This window comes from Thermobia domestica, chromosome 14 (assembly GCF_964235325.1).
Source record: "Thermobia domestica chromosome 14, izTheDome1.hap1.1, whole genome shotgun sequence".
Lineage (NCBI taxonomy): Eukaryota > Metazoa > Arthropoda > Insecta > Zygentoma > Lepismatidae > Thermobia > Thermobia domestica.
The window spans coordinates 142274745-142295375 of record NC_137467.1 but is presented as its reverse complement, the minus strand read 5'-3'; the positions used below and the strand labels follow the sequence as shown (position 1 = coordinate 142295375).

General features: G+C 35.4%; 1 protein-coding gene across 9 annotated transcripts in view; it reads right to left on the bottom strand.

The window, feature by feature from the left end:
- Positions 1–20631, bottom strand: part of sd (TEA domain transcription factor 1 homolog scalloped) — a 388541-nt gene that overhangs the window by 206004 nt on the left and 161906 nt on the right. For 7 of the 9 annotated variants that reach the window (XM_081738954.1, XM_081738951.1, XM_081738958.1 and 4 more), the window contains exon 2: positions 7735–7791. The exons of the other annotated variants lie outside the window; for them this stretch is intronic. In XM_081738954.1, coding sequence (XP_081595080.1) covers positions 7735–7771 — 37 coding nt within the window. In that variant the 5' untranslated portion in view covers positions 7772–7791. The remainder of the gene's footprint in view (positions 1–7734; positions 7792–20631) is intronic. 9 annotated transcript variants of the gene reach the window in all.

Here is a 20631-nt window from a genome sequence, read left to right as displayed (position 1 = left end):
CTTTTGTAAATAATAACATAGATCAGACTCATGTCACATTTATAAGAGTTTTCCCCCGATGAGGTCAGATTCGATATTTGATTTCTCTTAAGAAAGTAAATTAAAAAGAAATAAAAAACTTTCAAGTCGGACTAGAGAAATGTGACATCACCAATGTCCGTGGTTACTTTAAAAGTTCCTTGTATTAGTAACAATAGACACGCTTTATTCTGTATTTCATTTTAATGTGCTGTAATCATATTGAAAGAAATAATACAATAATAATAGTGGTTCCCTTATAAGGGATCAAGACAGGCTGATTCTCTATACAATTTCGCTTTTTCAAAAATAACAAATATAAACTGGGTAAATCTGTGTAATCTACCCCGCGCGTCCATGAGAATAAATCTTCTTCCCACTTAGTCACTATATATGTAAACGTCCCATCAAAGACAAGGGAAGGATGGGAGGAATCAAAGGACGTGAGTTACTATGGTCTAACAAGCTTGTGCAAAACATGGGGAAGTGATAGATGATGTAAAACGGAAATATTTTCCTTTTATGAATCCATATCCGAGTAAACATCACTGCGGCTCTACAAGCCTTCGATGCAAATAAAACGCCTGCAATATCCGTCAACCCATTATACGTAGCGCTTCCACTGGTTGCCTAACACAAGGATATCAACCTCAACAAGCCCCAGCGACAGTGTAAATCTTATTGGCTCAAAACGATCGCCAACACGTCGAACAGAAAAATCACACACGATGTTTCTCAAAAATTTGAATGAGAATTTACAAATTATAAACCTTTGGAATCGAGCCGCGAAAATGGCAAGTTTCCAGAGCTTGGATTTCCGAGATATCATTGTCGAAAAGAACTGGCCACAAAAAATATAGACGTAGGATTTTAAAATATAGATAAAAGTGATCAAAAATATTTAAATTGTTCCTTACACTCTGATGCTACTTTTCACATGCAATCATTATCATTCAAAGATGAAAGAAGTTGACCAGGGTTTATGTATCAAGGGTATCATTCCAACTCTCAGCTGGTGGGACACCTATGAAGTTTCAAAATAAGTTCCTAAGGTACAGTACAACCCGCAAATTAATTTTCCTTGTCGTTAGATCCATATACATTAGTAGTAAGGACGATACATAATAAATTTGCGCATTGTAAGTCATCCCCATGCAAATGAAGTCAACTGCAATCATCCGTTCTCCATGGTTAGCGTATGCCGGGTTCGATTCCTTGTTGAAGTTCATGTGGTACTGATCACTCGTTTAGCTGTAGCTCAGGTCTCGTATGGCCTCTAAGCTCAAAAGAGATTGAATGAACATCAAGAATTTGTGGAGTATGAATGTGGACGGAAACGGGACAACCCAGAGAAAACCCAACGTTGTTGCCCATTATAAACTTGAGATCGAATCAAGACTCCTCTTATCGAAAAGTGAGGGTTCTATTACTGAGCCACCTTTAATTTAAGGTTCCGCACTTACTCTTATAGGATAAAGACAAAGAAATGTTGGAGAATGTGATGAAAGATGATGTAAGTTAAACGGGGAAACAAACATTTACCGGATGAACATTTCCGGCCCTGTAACGGTTGGAATTGAACCAGAGACTCTTCATACCAAACATGACCACTAGCACTCGAGTACTGCATCCCCTTGTCGAAATCTGCAAATACGAGTTCATATGAGCGAGACTAGTTTCTAGTAATTTAGAGACTGTTAGTTGGCAACATTGGTAGATGATACTCCCAAGGCAACAATGAAGGTTTGTTGAGTGTGTCCCAAGCGGAATACACAAGCATGTGCTGTTAACTCCACAAGATGAATAACACACATATCCACATAGATGCATTTAAGAAGGCAACATCTTTCTTCTACGAAATGCAAGAATATTTCTTCTCTCAAATGTCTGTGTCTATGTTTGAGAACTTCAATGCACTGCTAACATGCATCACAGGGAAAAAAAAAAAAAAAAAAAGTTATTAGTGAATAATAGAATAATAAAGTGGGCAAAGAACTACAATTTCAAAACAAAAAACACAGTTGGTAAATATATATATATAACTTAAAACTAGTGCCCTGTTCAGAGTTCATTTTATTTTTGAACAAGTGACAAAGTTAACATGTTCTTCTTTATTACTAATGTTTTTTAAAATTGTTCATTATTGATTTAATTATTCCACTGCGACAACTATTTGTTATTTCAAAATCAAATGAAATTAAGTTTTACGTCCCACGTCTATGCTGGCTAGGCTAAAAGAGACTGTGATGAGAAATTAAGGAAATTGTGGCATGGAGAAAGTGGGAGGAAACGGGACAACCTTGAGAAAAATCCACGCACACGGTGTTTGTCCACAACAAAGTTCACTTGACGCGAGCTGAGATCGAACCAAAGATCCTTCATCTGGGAGACCAGAGGTGAACGCTCTTTTAGTAATTTTTCAAGAATGTGTCCTTTATTTCAATCATTCTTTGATTGAATTGTTCATTTTACTTCAGTAACTCGGGGAATTACTTTTACTTCAGTAACATTCTGATCAACGTTTGTTTACTTCAGTTATCCTTGTCCTTTATTTGTCCTTTGTCCTTGTATTATCCTTTATTTTTTTTTGAGCTATTACTTTACTTCAATATTTTCTTTTATGCAATTGTCCTTGATATCAGTAACTCTGAGCAACTGACATTTACTTCACTAATTTTTGAAAAACTGTAAGTATAGGCTTATTTGAATTTTAAAAGCCCTATTTGCTGCAAATAAGGTTTCCAAAATTCCATCTTAACCTGGAAATATTAATCTGGTTTCTGAACATTAATTTTCAGTACTCGAAAAATCCTTGCAAAAACAAACAACTTTCAGAATAAGAGAGATCGAGTAATTTTATGAAATTTGTTAGATCAATTATGATTTAAATAATTTTAAGAACACTAGTTCCATAATTTCGACGACAATATATGTATTTATTTATTTTTTTAGTTTAATTAAATTCTTGCTTCGACAGAATTGTCCAAATAGCAAAAGTTAATATTCACATATTTACTGACCCCACAAAATGTGAAAATGAATTGTTCCATAAAATTGTTGAATTGGCAACACTGTCAGCATGTATCTCGAGTATGTTCTGCGCACGTTTCCCCTGCGCACCTACGCACTTTGTCGCTCATTCGTAGAACATTTCGACTAATTACAAGTGGTCCGCATTCTAGAAAAGATTGAGAAGCGATCATCGACCGCATAAAAGGGGTCCATACCGAAAAGATGGCGTACCAATCTGCGGAAAACAAACTTTCTAGAGCACCGAGGAAAACTGAAAATAAAAACCCCACTGCATGTTTCAAACTACGGACCTTTCGACTGAGAAGGAAAAAGTGTTCAACGTTTTTTGCGGCCACTCGGTATTTGAACATTCTCTTCTCGACCATAAATTTCGAGGATACAAAATCACAACTACGCACACCGCTATTTGCAAAATGTAGCGTCTCGAGATACATATGCGATGATAATTTTACAAATAAATGTCCGCTTCATTAACAAGATTGATTGGTGCTCAGTACACATACTTTACAAAAGAGTACACAAAAATATCTTCCTTTTACCACTGTCACGTGGCTATTTAATCAGGTGCACGGTTATCTAATAGAATGTCAATAAAAGATTATCTCGTAGCCTTCAAGAGAAAAACTAACATTCAGAAGCCACGCAAGCACACGATTAACATTGACCCGTCTAATACACTCCCCTTCCCTGCAGGCAGAATTTAATTATTAATAAAGCTAAAATCAGGTTAACTGACGCAGTCAAAAAAATCAATTCAACAACAATTTATCAAACCATTACTACAGGGTGCTCTACGGGAAATTTATACAAAGTTTCTGTAAAACGGTAGCTGTCGAGGAAATAGCACGAATGACCTATGCATGATACAGTAAATGCTTCGTACGACGACTTCAGAAAACAATATATCGGATAGTTTCGGACAGAACTACAAAACAAAATGGTCATTTTTCTTTAAGTCTACGCGGAACTAGTTTTATTACATGAGCGCTTACATTTTTATACTATGAAATTTTACGTAACACGATATTCGATTTCAGGTGGGAATACACATACATTGAATAATTATAGGTATGCGCCGTATCGAAGACCGAGTGATATAGTATACGTGGGTTGTTCAATATATGTTTCCCTAAGCTGTAATTATATATAATCTCAATGAGGATTATGTGAAGAAATAAAGAAGGACTCAACTATACATGTATTATAATTTACAAATGTATCTCAAAATATACATATTTTATATAATGCTTAAAATATACAGCTCAGGGAAATATATATATTGACCGACCCACGTAACTAATAATTTAACATGCAAATGTAGTAATTTTCTACAATTACTTCTTTAAATAAAACTATATTTAAATAGATAGAGAGTTTGATGCATTTGCATATTTTTTAATGTAAAAAGCATTTATATCAGCGAGTTTATCAATTTCTCGTAATCATTTTCAAATTTCACTCAAATTTTTCAAAAGTTTTATTATAATCAGTGTTATTTTAACATTTCTCTCTCTCTTTTCTTTGGCCAATGCTAAACATTTTAAACGAAAAAGTAAAATTTCAATGTTTGAGTTTTGATCAATATGAAGTTTAGAAAATCGTGAAGAAAGAAAAAAAAAACGCCATTGCAATTTGAAAATAATTTCACAGTTCATTGTATTTCAATAGGTTGTTTCCCCTTAATGCTTTTTCATGCTTCTCAAGGGAGTTTCCGATTGGAAACCAATAATATATTGGATGTGTTTAAAAGACAGAATACGAAACACAGTGATTTATCTTATTGAAAGAAACTGGAAGTCCGAACAGCAAAAATAAATAAATAAATAAATAAATAAATAAATAAATAAATAAATAAATAATAATAATAATAATAATAATAATAATAATACATAAGTGAATAAATAAATACAGTGGAGTCTCGTTAATTCGAACTTGGATAATTTGAAATATTGGATAATTCGAACAGAAGTCCATTCCCCTTGAAAACTGTATTGAAAACAATAGTAAAAAATCGTGGATAAATCGAACTTTTGAACCTTGAACCTATGTTTTGGATAATTCGAGGTAAATACAGTTGAAAATTTTTAATGTTGGACAGATGTAAACCGAGAAATACAGTTTTAACGTGTTTTCAGTTATCCAGATGCAGCCACAGCGAAGAGTAATACAAAAAGATAAATATAAAATCTAGATCATAATAAAGATGAAGGTGAGTTGGGGAAGAAGTGAAGATACAGAACGTGTGCCAATCTCATCTTGGATCAGAATTGGTTGAAAATTTAAGATGAATTATTGGTAAAGTCTATCAAATGTTATTAATATCTTATTCCACGCAATACATGAAATTTATTGACCGTACAAAAACAATCAAATTTAAGTAAATGGGGTTTACGACTTCTTAAAAGTGAGAACAGAATATTCAAATTATTACTGGTGCTTAATTATTTGGACTATTCAATGTATGTTGTAATGTTGTACGTAAATATATTTTCCATTGTACACGTAGTTTGAATTATGTAGAGTTAATGTCGTTTGTTAGTTTGCGATATTTGATCACGCAAATAATAAGCTGCTTTAAAGGTAAAATCTACACCATATGAATATGTTTTTGATGCACAGTACTTTGGTTTCTTTGTTGTATATATGTGAAAATGAATGTTGTTGGATAATTTGAAGTTTTTCGTGTCCCCTTGGACTTCGAATTAAAAAAGAGTCCACTGTAAATAAATAAAAATGAAATATTTCAGTTCAATGTCCCACGATTATCTCCATTAGGCTAAAGGAGACTATGATTAAAGCAAATGAGTGATGATGGAAGAATTGGTGGAATGAGAATATAGGAGGTAACAGCAGTACCCTAAGAAAACACACGGAAACTACGTTGTCCACTAAACTCACTCGGCTAGGAATTCCACGTACCAGAGGTAAGCGCTCTACCACTGAGTCATCGTAACCCCCAGCAACAAAAATCAAGTGGACTTAGTTTCACCAATAGAAATAGAAATTGGATATAGCAGATCCATCATTTCCGGTTTAGAAGAGAGGGACAAAGATAGGACCTGCTCTTGGGAAGCCGAATCGATATCAAAAATGGATTTTTGCTCTCTCCAGGTTTTGTTCCATATAAATCAATATCGACACCGAAAATAATAGATTTTCATCACTTCCGATTATAGTGTGGAGCAGCGTTTCCCAACCGGTGTGCCGCGAGGAAATTGAAACAAAATTATTAATTTTATATCAATCAAATTGCAAGACATAGGGAAAAATGTATATTAGTATTTCACATTACTATGAACCTCTACTATGAATCTACAATTTTAAGTTTCATACTGACTTACTTTTCTGTACATTTTTAATGTTCAAAAATGATTTGTTATCATTATGACCATTATTGCTTCTTTATTGTTGCAGACAATTTCGTAACTTAAAATTTTAAACTATCATTCAATCCTTTTGACAAAGCAAACGTGCATACAAATTACCTACATTTGTGTTTTAAAAGTAAAAGAGATTTATTTGTTTGTTGATTATTTACTGATCTTCCTTCTTCGTGAAAGGTTAGAGACAGTTTTAGAAAAAGGAATTGTATTTTTAGAAACCTGAGTCCTATATTTAATTGCAATTGTTGTCAAGTTTTAAATTAAAATGGAAAATATGCATAATGATCATGGGGGAAAACCAGTGATCGAGCTTTCTTCTCTGTAAGGAGATCAGTAATCACAGAGAAAAAATACCACTGTATTTTATATTTACAAATAATAATAATAATATCTATGAGTGTGCCGCAAGAATTCAAGTTACACCTGTAGTGTGCCCCAAGTTGAAAAAGGTTGGGAAACGCTGGTGTAGAGAGAGAGAGAGAGAGAGAGAGAGAGAGAGAAGGATGAGATGGAAATTCTTCAACACTGGTGTCACGTATGAGACCAAACAGATTATATGAACTAGGGATGGCCAATTCCGGAACTTATACTTTCCGGAATTGGAAGATCCTGGAAAGTTTTGGGCATCCTTAATATAAACAATAGACAAATCACTCATCGCTACATCGTTAGTGTGTCCATTTTCTGGGGGCAGAAGAATGGGATTTGGTCCTAAGAAAAATTATAGATTCGAATTTCATGTTAAACTATTGGTTCAGTCCAATATACGTAATTTGCAAAAAAGTAAAACCCAAAATAGCAACTGAATTATATGGACCAATACCAGAGAAAGAGACATACAAATAAAATGAAATCAAAGTTTTACGTCCCACTGTTATGCCGGCTAGGATAAAGAAGACGGTGATGATGAGAAATGAATGAAATGGTGGAATGAAGGAAGTGGAAGGAAACGGGACTTCCCTGAGAAAACCTACGCACACGGTGTTTGTCCACCACAAAGTTCAACTTGGCACGAGCTGGGATCGAACCAGGGACGCCATGATCCAGACGTTAAGGTTCTATTACTGAGCCACCGCGGCCCACACAAATAAAAGAAAGAAAAAAAAAGAAGAAAGGATTTATTGTATAGCACAATAGTTTTCCATTTATTTGTTTTACCGCGGTATTATTGTAATAAAATTGTTATGAAAATCAGCAGATCTAAACTTTTTTTTTTTTTTTTTTTTTTTTTTTTTTTTTTTTTTTTTAGCAGTAACGCCATCTACTATGGAACATATCGTCCAATACATATTCGACTTACCGTTACCGTCTTCTACTTTCACTTCATCAGCTACCATGGCTCGTTATTTTTACTCACCTGCAAAGAAAAAAAAATACATACCATTATATTATTATTATAATTACTAGCTGCGGATGTCCGCTTCGCTGGGCAAAAAATACAGTTTACAAGAATATTTGTTCATAAAATTATATTTTCACATTTTAGCGCACAGTTGGCCAAAGGTTGGTTTCTTTTAAATTTTCCAACTCGATAGCATACATATTCTGAGATGTTCGCTGGCCCACAGAACAGCTAATAAAGGTGGATTTGCAGCACCACACGAAAATTCAAATGTGTTGAATTGAAGCCTGTGGACGAACAACGGGACAAACGCTACTGACTAAAATTATACACGAGAAGCAATTTAAAAAGCTTCTGCTTATTTTGCACCCACCCAGGACTGTCTATACATGGGCCTTGTTCCACTCAACTTCGCACGCATAGAAAGGTACAATAATTAATCTGAATCTAATTTTTTCACCAACATTTTGATGTTCTAATAACTTTTTTTTTTTCGATTTGGCGCTGTCCCATTGTTGACCACAAAAACACATTAGAGAATCAGACACACTAACGCATGGAATAAGAAATACACTTCTTTGGCCAGGAGCACCTATCTTAGTGTTTATTAACTTCTAGTACAGTCCATCGCTCATCTGACTTTTACAGCACTCTACGTCTACCACTTTTTGGGATATTTTCCACTGTGTCTAATAATGTCATGAACTGTGGAGTGTGACCAGTGGCATAGCAGCTGCCCCTGCAACCCCCGCAGTGCGGGGGGCCCCGAGGTATAGAGGGCCCCCGAAGTCTTGCGATGAATAAAGATTTAAAGAAGTAGTACTTCAACCTTACTTCTGTCGGCTTTACAACTAGGGCCCCTTCTCTATACTTTGCGGGGGGTCCCGCAAAATTGTGCTACGCCACTGAGTGTGACCTATTTACTATTTCCCCAATATCACGAACTGATTTTCCCAATTTATAATATTTTAAAATAAGTTCTCTTACTGCTAAGGAAGTTTGCCCATGTTACCTTCCCATCTTAAATTTTAAACACACAGTTTCACCTGGACACCTAAAACTGTCAAGTCGACACAATCCTGGAAATTCCCCCAAAGCCTAAAAAGAAAGAGTACTGCTACCTGTCAGAGTTCTTTTATGACATGAATTTTAGCTGTATTTTCACTTTTTTTTTTTTTTTTGGTATTTTTTAAGGTCATAATATTGAATTTTATTACTGCCGTGTGTATTTTCTGTAAGTATAGAGTAATTAAAATATAAGCCGTCCAGTTCCATAACAGCTCTTGTCCATTTACAGAAAATCTTAGACAACTTAGAAAAAATGTAGGATTTGCATGTTTCATAGTACGGAATACTTCAGCGTGTTCATGTGAAAAACATCCTCAAATATTTCCAGTTATATCGATTCTAGAGTTTTTCTCGGATTTCTGGAATTTTCTGCAAATGGACAAGAGCCGTTTTGGAACTAGACGACTCATATTTTTTCTCTCTCTCTCTCTCTGAAGCGTACTCTTGGAATGTGTCAGTAGGTATATAAGTCCGACTTCTTTATTGAGTATATATATACACACAGAATCGGATAAGAATTTTCTAACGGAGAGTGCACCAGCACCAATAATAACTACCAGTACACTTTAATTAAATTTGAATTTTTAAAATATCTTTAAGTATCTATGGTGTGAATGAGGAATTGCCATGGAAATGCTCAGTGTCTGGTCTCGGGAATCGAATTCGACTTTCAGAATGCAAAGCCATCGCTTTAGCAAACTCGGCCACGTTTGCTTTTTATCGGTATAATGTTTAATATATAATCAGCTTGCTGCTCTAGATCAGAAATTTCTTTAATCATGGAAACTTGGAGTATGATGGATACTTATAACGTACAGAGTCCTTATGAAAGTGTTGCTATTTTAAATGCTAGCTTCTCATTTTACATACTGTACATTTACAACGAAGGGGGGTGCACGTACATATACGTATATTAGGCACAGCATAAAAATAGTACCTCATAATACCTCAGATAATATCTCATTTATACTGATGGGTTTAATTTGAATAAGGTCCAGATAAAGGAATGTCGTGTGCCAATGTACACATTGTATTCTTAACGAGATAGGTTTAGTTAGACTTTACTTTTTCCGTACTCTCTTTCAACAAAAACATACTTCCCGTAACAAAGAATATATGGTGTAAACTGATATACCGAGAAACTTAACTGGCACTCTTTCTTTCTAATGCTTACACTTCCATTGCTCTAGTTGCCTTACAAGGTAACTGCTTTTTAAGTGTGTGTTTAATTCAACCGAAACTGGTTAACACTTATGGGCGTGTCGCTCGAAAACAAAATATTAACTTAAACCTATGAACAAACAACAGATTCATGCTGTGCTTATTTAGTTGCCTAAAAAAAAAAAACTCACTACTGTTGACATGTGTGGAGCACTTTTTTAAAAAGCCCCCCCTCCCCTTATGCTAACAAAATCATATTACAACACACTCAAATGGGTTAAGTAAGATCTGCAAAGATTGTTCTTCTAAAAATAAATAAACAAATACAAGAGATGGAAGCAGAATAATGCAAACTGGAAACTTCCTAAATGGAAATGTGGAAATGGAAATGCTAAAATGGAAATGGAAATGCTAAATGGAAATGTTTGCCTAAATGGAAATGTGACACTATAAGCATCGACATGTTTAATGTTTCTTTAATGCATAGTACACTGTTTTAAGATGTCCAATGTCGCAACTGAATAACAATAGGAAAACCTGCCTTTAATATTTGTCGCAGCATTTATTTTCCTGACTATGTAATTGCTAAATCATATGATTTTGGAATTGCTAACAGCTTATTATTCACGTGTAGGAAAAGAATGTTTTTATATCACAGAAATTTGGGAGGCAAGGATAAGAGGTACTAATTGAGCAAAGTATGAATATATTAAAAAAAAAAAAAGGAAAAAGAAAAGAAAAGAAACGCCTTTTGGTTAACAATGACATGCATTCGCAGATACAGAACTTAAATTATACACACTAGAAAAGTACAACATTCCATTATTTTTAAACATATTCACCATTCAAATTGAGACACTTGTCTTAATTTTTTTTTTTTTACGAAATTTGAAGTTCCTTCTGTAAAAAAAAGTTCCCGCCTGGGAATGACGCCACCCGCTAACAGCATAGTGAAGTGCATTGTTATTGTCGAAGTGGTGCCTGAAGAGGTAATAGTCGCTCGGCGCCAAATCTGGGCTATAGGGAGAATGGCCAAAAAATATCCCAGCGGAACTACTTCAAAAGTTCAGTGAAAAAAAAAACGCATCGTGTACGTCAGTTCGTCCGTCTTTAAACGTGCGACATCATTCACGTATGACATGTTCAATCACGTTTGGTCTGTAGACAACACACAGTTCACTGATGAATCGCAGTTCCCGAAAGTTTTTTCGCATTAGAAATCGTATTACCGCACGCACTTCACATTTGGCGGGTCTTTCTATTAGTGTTCATTTTCAATTATTACAGTGGACGAGTGAACTGCAATACAACCTTCTTATTGTCTACTAAAGTACTGCATATAGCGTCATAGGTCAGGACTGACGTCGCTCTTCCAGGCCATTTTTCACGCATGCGCAAACTGAAGGTTTTTTTTTTTTTTCGAAATGCCCTCGTATTCAAAACCTCTTGTCACGAATTCTTGAAAGTAAATTTACTTAACGAAGTTTATAACAATTTAAATATTATCTACTGTGACAATCAATTGGAAAGAGAATCGATATGTTATGGTAATATATTTAAAGAGAGAAATGTGGAAGAACAAAAGTGTCCGAACACTAATAGGTGGATTCAGAGTTCATACGATGACGTGTGATTTCGAGTGAGAGTGATATTGAGTTTATGATGTGAGCGTGTGAGCGTGTAAGCGTGATATCGAAATGATTATGCATGAGTGAGACTGAGTGAGGATGATGTCACACTGGTGGTGTGAACTTGAGGTAGAGATGTCTCATTTTGCTTCTGAATTTCTAACGTTAAATACAGGGTGATTCAGGAGGAATGTCAAATAATTTGTGAGGTGATTCTACATGAGAAAATAAACTGAAAAAAGTCCTATGAACGTATGTCCGATTTACGATCGTTACGAAACTGGAGCGGGTTGAAGACTACACACATCCATGAACGACTGTGAAGACAAGTGTGAATATTATTTACCGAAATGCTGTGTAGGCGCTGTGGTGGACAGAATAATAGGTTCCAAACAACACGTATGCTACTTAACGAAAACAAAGTAGTATATCTTTCACATTTATTTCCATGAAGTTATATTTTCTAACCCTCATGGTCTTTTGATTCATTTATTCTTTAAGGTGAGTTTAAAACAGCGCAAACACTCAATAGATTGTAGCACTTGTCCCTTATATTTCAATGTACTTTATAGGGAGCTACTAGATTCAAATCAATACGATGAAATTCGATAGATGAATATTCAATTTCTGTCTACAGCCAAGTTGAAACAATAATTAGAAATTAATCGTTGCAGTGTATTATTATTATTTATTTTGTTTGCCACTGTTGTGTTTCATCGCAGGGGACATGTTTCTGCAAAGTAAAATTAATGCTCAATTGGGGCACACCGACGCGGAGTACACCAGAGCCGGAACCCCTTAAAAAAAAAAAAAAAAAAAAAAAATCTACACTTCCTAGCAGAGAAACTATACTTGTTAGCAGAGAAATGATTGATATAGTATGGAGATTTGATGTTACACTTCATCTGCATTTTCTTCTTACGAAACAACATAGTTCAGTTTTTTCTTCTTCTTCTGAAAATACATGTGGAAGTACCTTACAATTACTTATAGTCTTTTCGAGTGCAGAATAATGCCCGTTTAATAGTGCCTTGTATTATTGGACCACTATCAAGCCTTGGACCCCCCCCCCCAACAAAAAAATTCCGGGTGTGCGCCTGGCTCTCAACTATGAAAAACAAAAAACAAATACCAAACACTGCATGGACTACTTTTGGTTAATTTGAGCTCATCTTCGGACAAAATTTGAATTTGATTCAATTATTGTGAATATTGTCGCTCAGTACGTGCTGCCATCTATACGTGATACTCGACCCCCCCCCCTCCGATATTTACTTTCAAGCTTTGTTTCTTTCTGAAATTTTAAACTTTCCGTTCTATCTCTCATTATAATAATTGTCAGCGCAAACGTAAATATTGTTTGGAACACAAAGGAAACAAGTAGTGCCAGAATTACTACTGAAAATACGCTTAAACTACGAACTTCACGATGTCGACGTCCAACATCAACCGCCTCGTCTACGCTAGCATACATACACGTGAAACAATAACTGAATAAGTTAAAAATTAAAATCAATATCAATATATATCTACAAGACGAAGCATTGGCATCCAATTCTAAACATATTTTGGCCGTGTCTTTTACGCCTGAAAAGTAAACTTCTCAAAAAGCACTGCACTTCTCAAGTTTCCCTATAAAGAGCTTCGATCTACTGTCTTCACAAAATAAAAAAAAAAAAAGCACAAAAGATATTAACTTGGTAAAGCGATACAGCTATTCCGCTATTGTATAATCCAATCTCTCACTTAGCTAACAGAGAGAGAAAAGAAAAGACCGAGCGAATCTTAAATCTCATTTCAACGTTCACGCTTACATCTCTCTTTCTCTTCGCTCTCTTCGCAAGTGAACGAGCGCAATGCAGTTTGCAGACACAGCGAGTGAGTGTGGAACTCATTAATGGAAAAGGATTTGACAAGGAACTTGCAAACGACATGCGACTACCATGTGAACATACTTTAGATTGATTCCAAGGCCGGGTTGAGCAGCTTCGTAAAGGGGGAAAAAAATAAAATAAAAATAATAATAATAAAATAATGGTAGAGGCGGAGGACGCTACATGAAAAGCGGGTTTTAAACAGTTTTTGGATCTTTCATTCTATGTACAAAACGATGACTTAAAATATTCAATATAAGAATTCATAATCTCAATTTTCTATTTCTTTTAGTGTACATAACTGACAACTTACAGATCGCGACCCACTCGCGGGTCCTGATGCAGACAGTCGCTGGCTCGCAATCTAATAAAGTAAGGAGTTCAAGGAACACACACTCATGTGCTGTGCTATTAAACAAACTATGGCCTCTACAGAACCGGAAGGTCAATGTCGCACTCAGAAAAGCTCTTTATTGACATCTCTCTTTGACCAACTGGATCAAGTTTCTACATTGTATTCCTATTTCTGCGAGATCCATGTTAATATTGTCCTACTCTTTGTGTCTACTCTTCCTTTTTTTGTTTCCACTCAAAATATTGAGTGTTTACATATAAAGACATCGAGCAATTTTGTTAAAGAATATACGTTAAGTCGCTGTCGAATGTGAGCTGGAAGCAATGAAGCCGACAGACTTTAAAGAGAGAACTGCCACATGTTGAAAATACGATGTTTCAAAGAAACCCTCAAATGGGTTGAGTTGTTCTGTTTTACATCATTCTGCAATACCAAGGTTATGACCTACTATTAATGTGAGCTCCGAACTACATCAATATTCGATCCAATAAGTTGGCGGATGTAGAGAATATCATACAATCCTGTAAGTATGAGCCGTTCCCTACCACAGTATTTTTCCTTCAAAAGAGCTGGATTTCAAGACCACGTCACCGGGTTCAAGGAACCCTCACATGGAAGACTATTATTATGCTTTGAACAAGGATAATCTTGTAATAATAAGCAAGGCAGAGTAACAAATTAAGAATAACGTTATGGGACGAAAATTTAGCCAGAAAGCATACAACAGAAATCTTGTTCCCTGTATGTTAGAGCAGAGATGGCCGCGAGGTCTTCTCGTGCGGCCCTCGAGAAGGTAAGTGTTAACACTTTTTATATATTGGGTGGCCCAAAAGTAGGTATAGAGTACCATACTGATCAGCTCATTGTTTTGTATAATTTTATATTGTTATCCATAAGGTAGACTTAGTTTCTTTACTATTTGTTCTTAATGTGTTTTTACTTATATCTTAAGCTCGGAACAATTGAAGTAAATAAACCCATAAATTATATTGTTATACTTCATCAATGCAGGGGTATATACATACTTTTAAACCACCCTGGATTTTATTGAGTACATAAAAATTAAAAAAATGGTTAAAATATAATGACTTGGACCAATATACAAAGTGGATGTATGTTTTAGGAGCGGAAACTAAAAATAAATTTAAGGTTAAGGTTAAGATAAGTTAATTTATTTAATTTCGTTTGTGTGTGTGTTAAGTATCTAAACATTTAAGCATACCATTTCTGTTCACGCTGAAAAATAAGTTGTTCTAAATATTTCAAAACCTCAGTATTACTGAGGGCAGGTATCTGTTATTATGTGCTATTAAAAATCTTTTTTCTCCATTTCTTACATATTTAAGTTTAAAAAATTATCTCCAAAATATTTTTACCCAACCCTGAGACTCTGATATTTTTCGAGCTAAATGGGTTTTTAAGACTCGGTATCGGTATTTCGTCGTCTGTGTTGTGAATGTCCGTGTTTTCATTGACGATGTTTTAAGACACCTGTAAATTTGACGATTTTTGGGCTAGGGTTTCATAAGTGTATACCATAAACGTAAAGTAAAGTACGAGCACAGTAGTCTCGTATAATATGAAGTTGCGATCCTCGCCACATAGAAATTTCTGTGACGCGGCCCCTTAGTTAAAAAAAAAAAAAAAAAAAAAAGTTAACCATCACTGCGCTAAAGGAAAAAAATTTCCAAAGTCAAATTTCTTAAGCATGTGTCTGCGTTCAGCGGGTAATGAAATTGATTCGTCAACATCATGCTTCAACACAGAATGCGACAGCTGCGAATTAAGTGCACAGATTCTTCGTTATTTTGAGCCCTTTTTTAGTATTACATATGCTTTGTATTGGTGCGAATGGAGAACTTTCGAAAGTTTTTTCTTCTTCTTCTTAAGATTGGACTAAAAAGGTTACATCTTTTCTTGTAATGTGGTTAACAAAACCGACAACAAAATACAGTGATAAATGCCAAGCTCAAGAAATGGCTTAGCATAACTATGAAAATTTTCTAACAGGTAAAACATAGATTGGGTAAAAGTCGAAAAAATTCCTAACGGGACAGACTTAAGTTCCCGTGTAACTGCTTCAAGGTTAAAAGAAAAAGTTGCTCCGAAATTAACATTTCACTCAACCGTACAAGAAATTAGAAGTGAAATGTTTTACATTCCTACTGACTGATAATAACACTGGACCAGATGTTAAACAAATCATCGCTTCTAACAGACACTAACCTCCATGGAGGCGGACGGATTTATAAGCAAATAAAAAGAAAAATAAAGCACAAAAATTAACAGGGGCGGGCTCTGACATTACAAGTAAACGAAAGCAGAATAACCCACAACTTGCTTATTGCATAGTGCTCAGACGATTGAACTGTATGGTTTAATAAATTCAATGTTAATCGCCGCAGATACACTTTTTATTATTTATTCTGCTTCACATTAACTTTCCATCTTTTTCCTGGTCTTTGCGATGGTTATATTTCCCATTGGATTTCAAATCCTCGCAAAATGCTCCACCATATTTGAAGTTTTAAGTCTTGTGAATGATAATAATGTAGTTACGTTTAAAAAGAGGCAGAAGGACGCAGCTAATACAAGTTAATAGCTTCAATTTAACATGGGCCATAAACATTTTTCATTATATGCAGTATACTCCCGATTATCTACAGAATTGGGTAGCGTGGCAATCGTGGATAATTCTCAAGAAGCCCCCAAAAGGACACAAATTAACACGAAATGAACAGGTTTTATTTACAGCAGAGAGTCTACACAGACAATGATGATTTAATAAACAGTAGTTGTTTCTGTACTTGCAAGTTTCTTTGTTCAATGCTGATTGACTGAATTAGACTTTAACGTCCTTTTCCGCACAGAGGTGATGTAAGACATGGATCTATATTTTAAGGTGGAATCCGACCGAACCACCGTAATGCGTTCAATTTTTAAAAAACAAGCTCTGACCAGCGACGCAATTAAGCTAGTTGTTGTCCGGAGCAAGAACTCGCCTTAGCGTCCCTCGCATCACATAGTAATTCTCCTATTCCATTTTTTCCTTCAAGTAGTAAAGCTTGATTTTCAAAATTGCAGTACATAATTTAATTTTTAGTACAATATTGAAAAAAATCCAAACTAATTAGGAGTTGATTGCTAAATAAATTGAGAGTAGCATGCTTGACATATTCTTATAGTCTTATAATAATTGCAAATCACGTTTTTGAAATTATATCGGGATGTGCATACATGTAGAATGAATCCACAGTCTGTTACTTTAGAATAGAATATTTAATTATGACAAACAGTCAAACCGTTGTTTCGAGTATTATACTCGGGCATTTTACAAATCCCTCAAATTGATACACTTTAATTGAAAACACAAAAAGCTGGAACTAAAATTTAACTTTGCGGGTTCTTTTGGCTGCAAAGATTTTTACAATGTCCTCAAAAGATAGTTTTGAAGCTAGCTTATACTCTATGGATATGATCCTAAGGTTGGTGCGTCGTTGTTGTCATGTTAAGTTTGAGGGTTTTTTTTTTTTTTTTATGGTCTTCAGTTCGCTAAAACTCCTTGCCTTGCCTTATACTGAAACTAAATATTTGCCCAGTTTTGTGCTCCCCCAATCCGGCGCCCGGGGCACAAGCCCCGTTTGCCCCTCTAGTTACTTCACTGGCTCTGACTCCGTGTACCAAAGGCGCGCGCGCGCTAACCCCTAGTCCAACCAAGAGGGCAACAGATCGATGTAATGTAAATGCAGTTATGCCGACAGAAGCTTCATGGGGTATATTAGTGCTGTAAAATATAGGATAATTGAAAACTTACAAGGAAATCGAAAAAAAGCTTATCTTCCAGGTATTATCGCATAGATGTTCTCAAACTACCGTACATATAATAGCTTGACGTGTATTTTTGAAGTAATCCAATGCTCTAGTAATGAATAAGCTATCACCGAGTATTTTCGCGAAAACACTTTCTCATGTAACATTACGAGAAACAACAAAACTAAGCCTAACATGAGTTATTATTAACGCGCAAAAATCAAATCTGCTCGACAATATACTGCAGGATTCCTCAATTCGCTGGCTCTTTGATCACGCTTCACGAAGTACGTTTTCACGAGCTGTAAACGACAGCTTAATTAATGCAGCAGAGCTCAACCATGGCATTTAGTACATGTCCACCGGTACTTAATTTGTTATGGTATCTCTCTTAAACACTTACTGTCAGTCAAAAAAAGAAAGAAAAAAAATGGACAAAGTGCCAAAGCACACAGAAAATGCATCACAAATCGTTCCACAATGAATAACTTTGCATCGATTTTTTGTTTGTCCTTGGCTGGATCTTCGTGACGTGTTATATTACTGTATTAAATCGAAATGATCGCTTGGAGTACCGTATTTTATAATGGATAGAATTCAGAAGATTCTCTGCTATAGGCGTCCACTGGATTGATGGAAGCTTTTCTTTTAATACGTTACAAATCTTTGACAGTAATTGTGCTAATTTTTCTCGTTACAGAATAAATTACATCTGATTATAACCACTCTTTTCAGGATTTTTTAAAAAGCAATTAACACAAAAGGGCAGTACCGGAAATTTAGAAAATACATTTACAAAATGCTACTAAGTTTGGTTTAAAGGGACAAGTTTTGCCGATAGATATCACTACAGTCCTCCTATCATGTTTTTTCGTCTTCTTTTAACCTTCCACGAAAATTCATGATTACCAGGAGCGTCATTTCAGATTTGGCTTGAGGGGGGGGCAAGACCCTTTAATATAAGTAAAATTTCGCATTTTTCACTGACCTACTACTATTCTATTAATAAAATCTATATAAATCTCAAACTCAGGGGGGAAAATGCCCCTTCCTGCCCCCCCCTAAATGACACCCCTGATGATTACTCTTACAAATTTCAACCTACCGACTTCAAATTTTTAGAGAAGAAACTTCATAATCTATCGAAGGCAAGAATCCGTGCGGATTATTTTATATTTACAATTTTCTTCGCTGTTGAAATGCCTTGAATGTTGAAATAGATATTCAAACCTTTAACAATGGAACTGTTTCAACAATGAGAGAAAATTCTAAATAATAAATCGGCACAGATTGTTGTCTTTTCCTTTATTAACTAATCTTATCTTACAACCTATAAATTTAAGGTGGATCACTATGTTCTCGGTGCTATGCTAAACGATGCCTCAATAATGCGGCTAGATAATGTTGAGTGTTTACTGATAGCAGATAATAAAGGGGGTAATCATTGGAATTCTGCTTGGATACTTACTGGAGAAATTAGTTTTCGACCCTTACCGCAGTTCCGTTTCTGGTACTGCAACGCTAGAATCCAGGAATTTTCTTATTGTGACTACCGCAGTAAACGTACAAGTTTGGCAATAACGCATTATGGCGTTCTGCGCAAGTTTCGTCTCAAAATCTATTTCCTTAAATGTAAATTAATATTTAAATAAATATGAAACATAACACGAAAAACGGTCAAACAATATAATTATTTCGTGATAAGATTGTTACTTTAAAATATTTTACACACACAAACATTTCATGGAACGGAACACTTCTAATAAGATCTAACAGCAAGTGCCATCTTGTGTGCTCATTGTAAAACGAATCAAGTGTTTTTTTTTATTTATTTATTACATTTTTTTCGATATCAGGAGAGAGAATCAAATGAATCTGTGTCTTGTGTTGTAGCTGAAACATTACTGTATCTTAGAGTACAATATTTATAATATGTAACGTTTTATTCCATAGTAGTTAAGGAAACGAACTAAAATATGTACTGACTTCCGGGTGGTGATCCACCTTAAGGGCGCACATTAAGACATGAAAGCAGTGTCGATTTTAGAGTTGGCGCGAAAACCAACCCATCGCGGTCATATCTCCAATCATGCTCAAGGTGAATTGCCAATATTTTTGCAGTACTACCTTTTACCCCTCACCCCCTCCCTGGAAAATCAGAAATAACCACTATGCAGGCCAGAAACCAGAGGGGCCTAGGAGGGCTTTTTCCCCCCTAAACTTTTTGTGGCCCATCCAGACCTGAAGACACAATTTATGTATTTGTAAGAGAAATTTTAATGACTTGGCCCCTCTAACATTCATGGCCGCCCAAACTTCTATGGCTGGTTTCGGGCCTGCCACTATGTAGCTAGCCTTGGAACGAAGGTATTTCATTGAATATTACTTTTACCAAAAGCTCCCCTCCCCCCGCTGGTCTAGTGGTTAGCGTGTAAATCTTTGGTGCACGCTCCGGTAGGAGAGGGTTGAAAAATTTCAACGCATACGACGATCCAGTTTTTATGTTTCTGCAGATTAAATTAAATGTTCTCAACAACAGAAACAAGATATAAAAAATCTGCACGGATTATCTGATTATTATCGATTCAATTTAGTTTTGGGCAAAAATTTGAAATTATCTCTTGATTATGACCCAAATGTTTCGAATATTGTCATTCCCTATCGACATACATGGGGCGAAGTAGATAAAACGTGTTCCATCTATCTGCAATACTCGAACCTTTTACACTTACATTCAATTTAAATTAGCAGTCTAAGGCAAGGTGACCAGACGTCCCGTTTTAGCCGGGACAGTCCCTTTTTTTCCAACCGTTGTCCCGTTTTTTCTTATTCTTGAACGGGATGCCTAAATATCCCGTTTTTAAGTAAAAATGACCTAGGTGTCCCGTAATTATTATTCAAAATATAAATCGTCAATGCAAATTCTACTCTCTTCCGCACCAACACTCGTTGCCAAGGT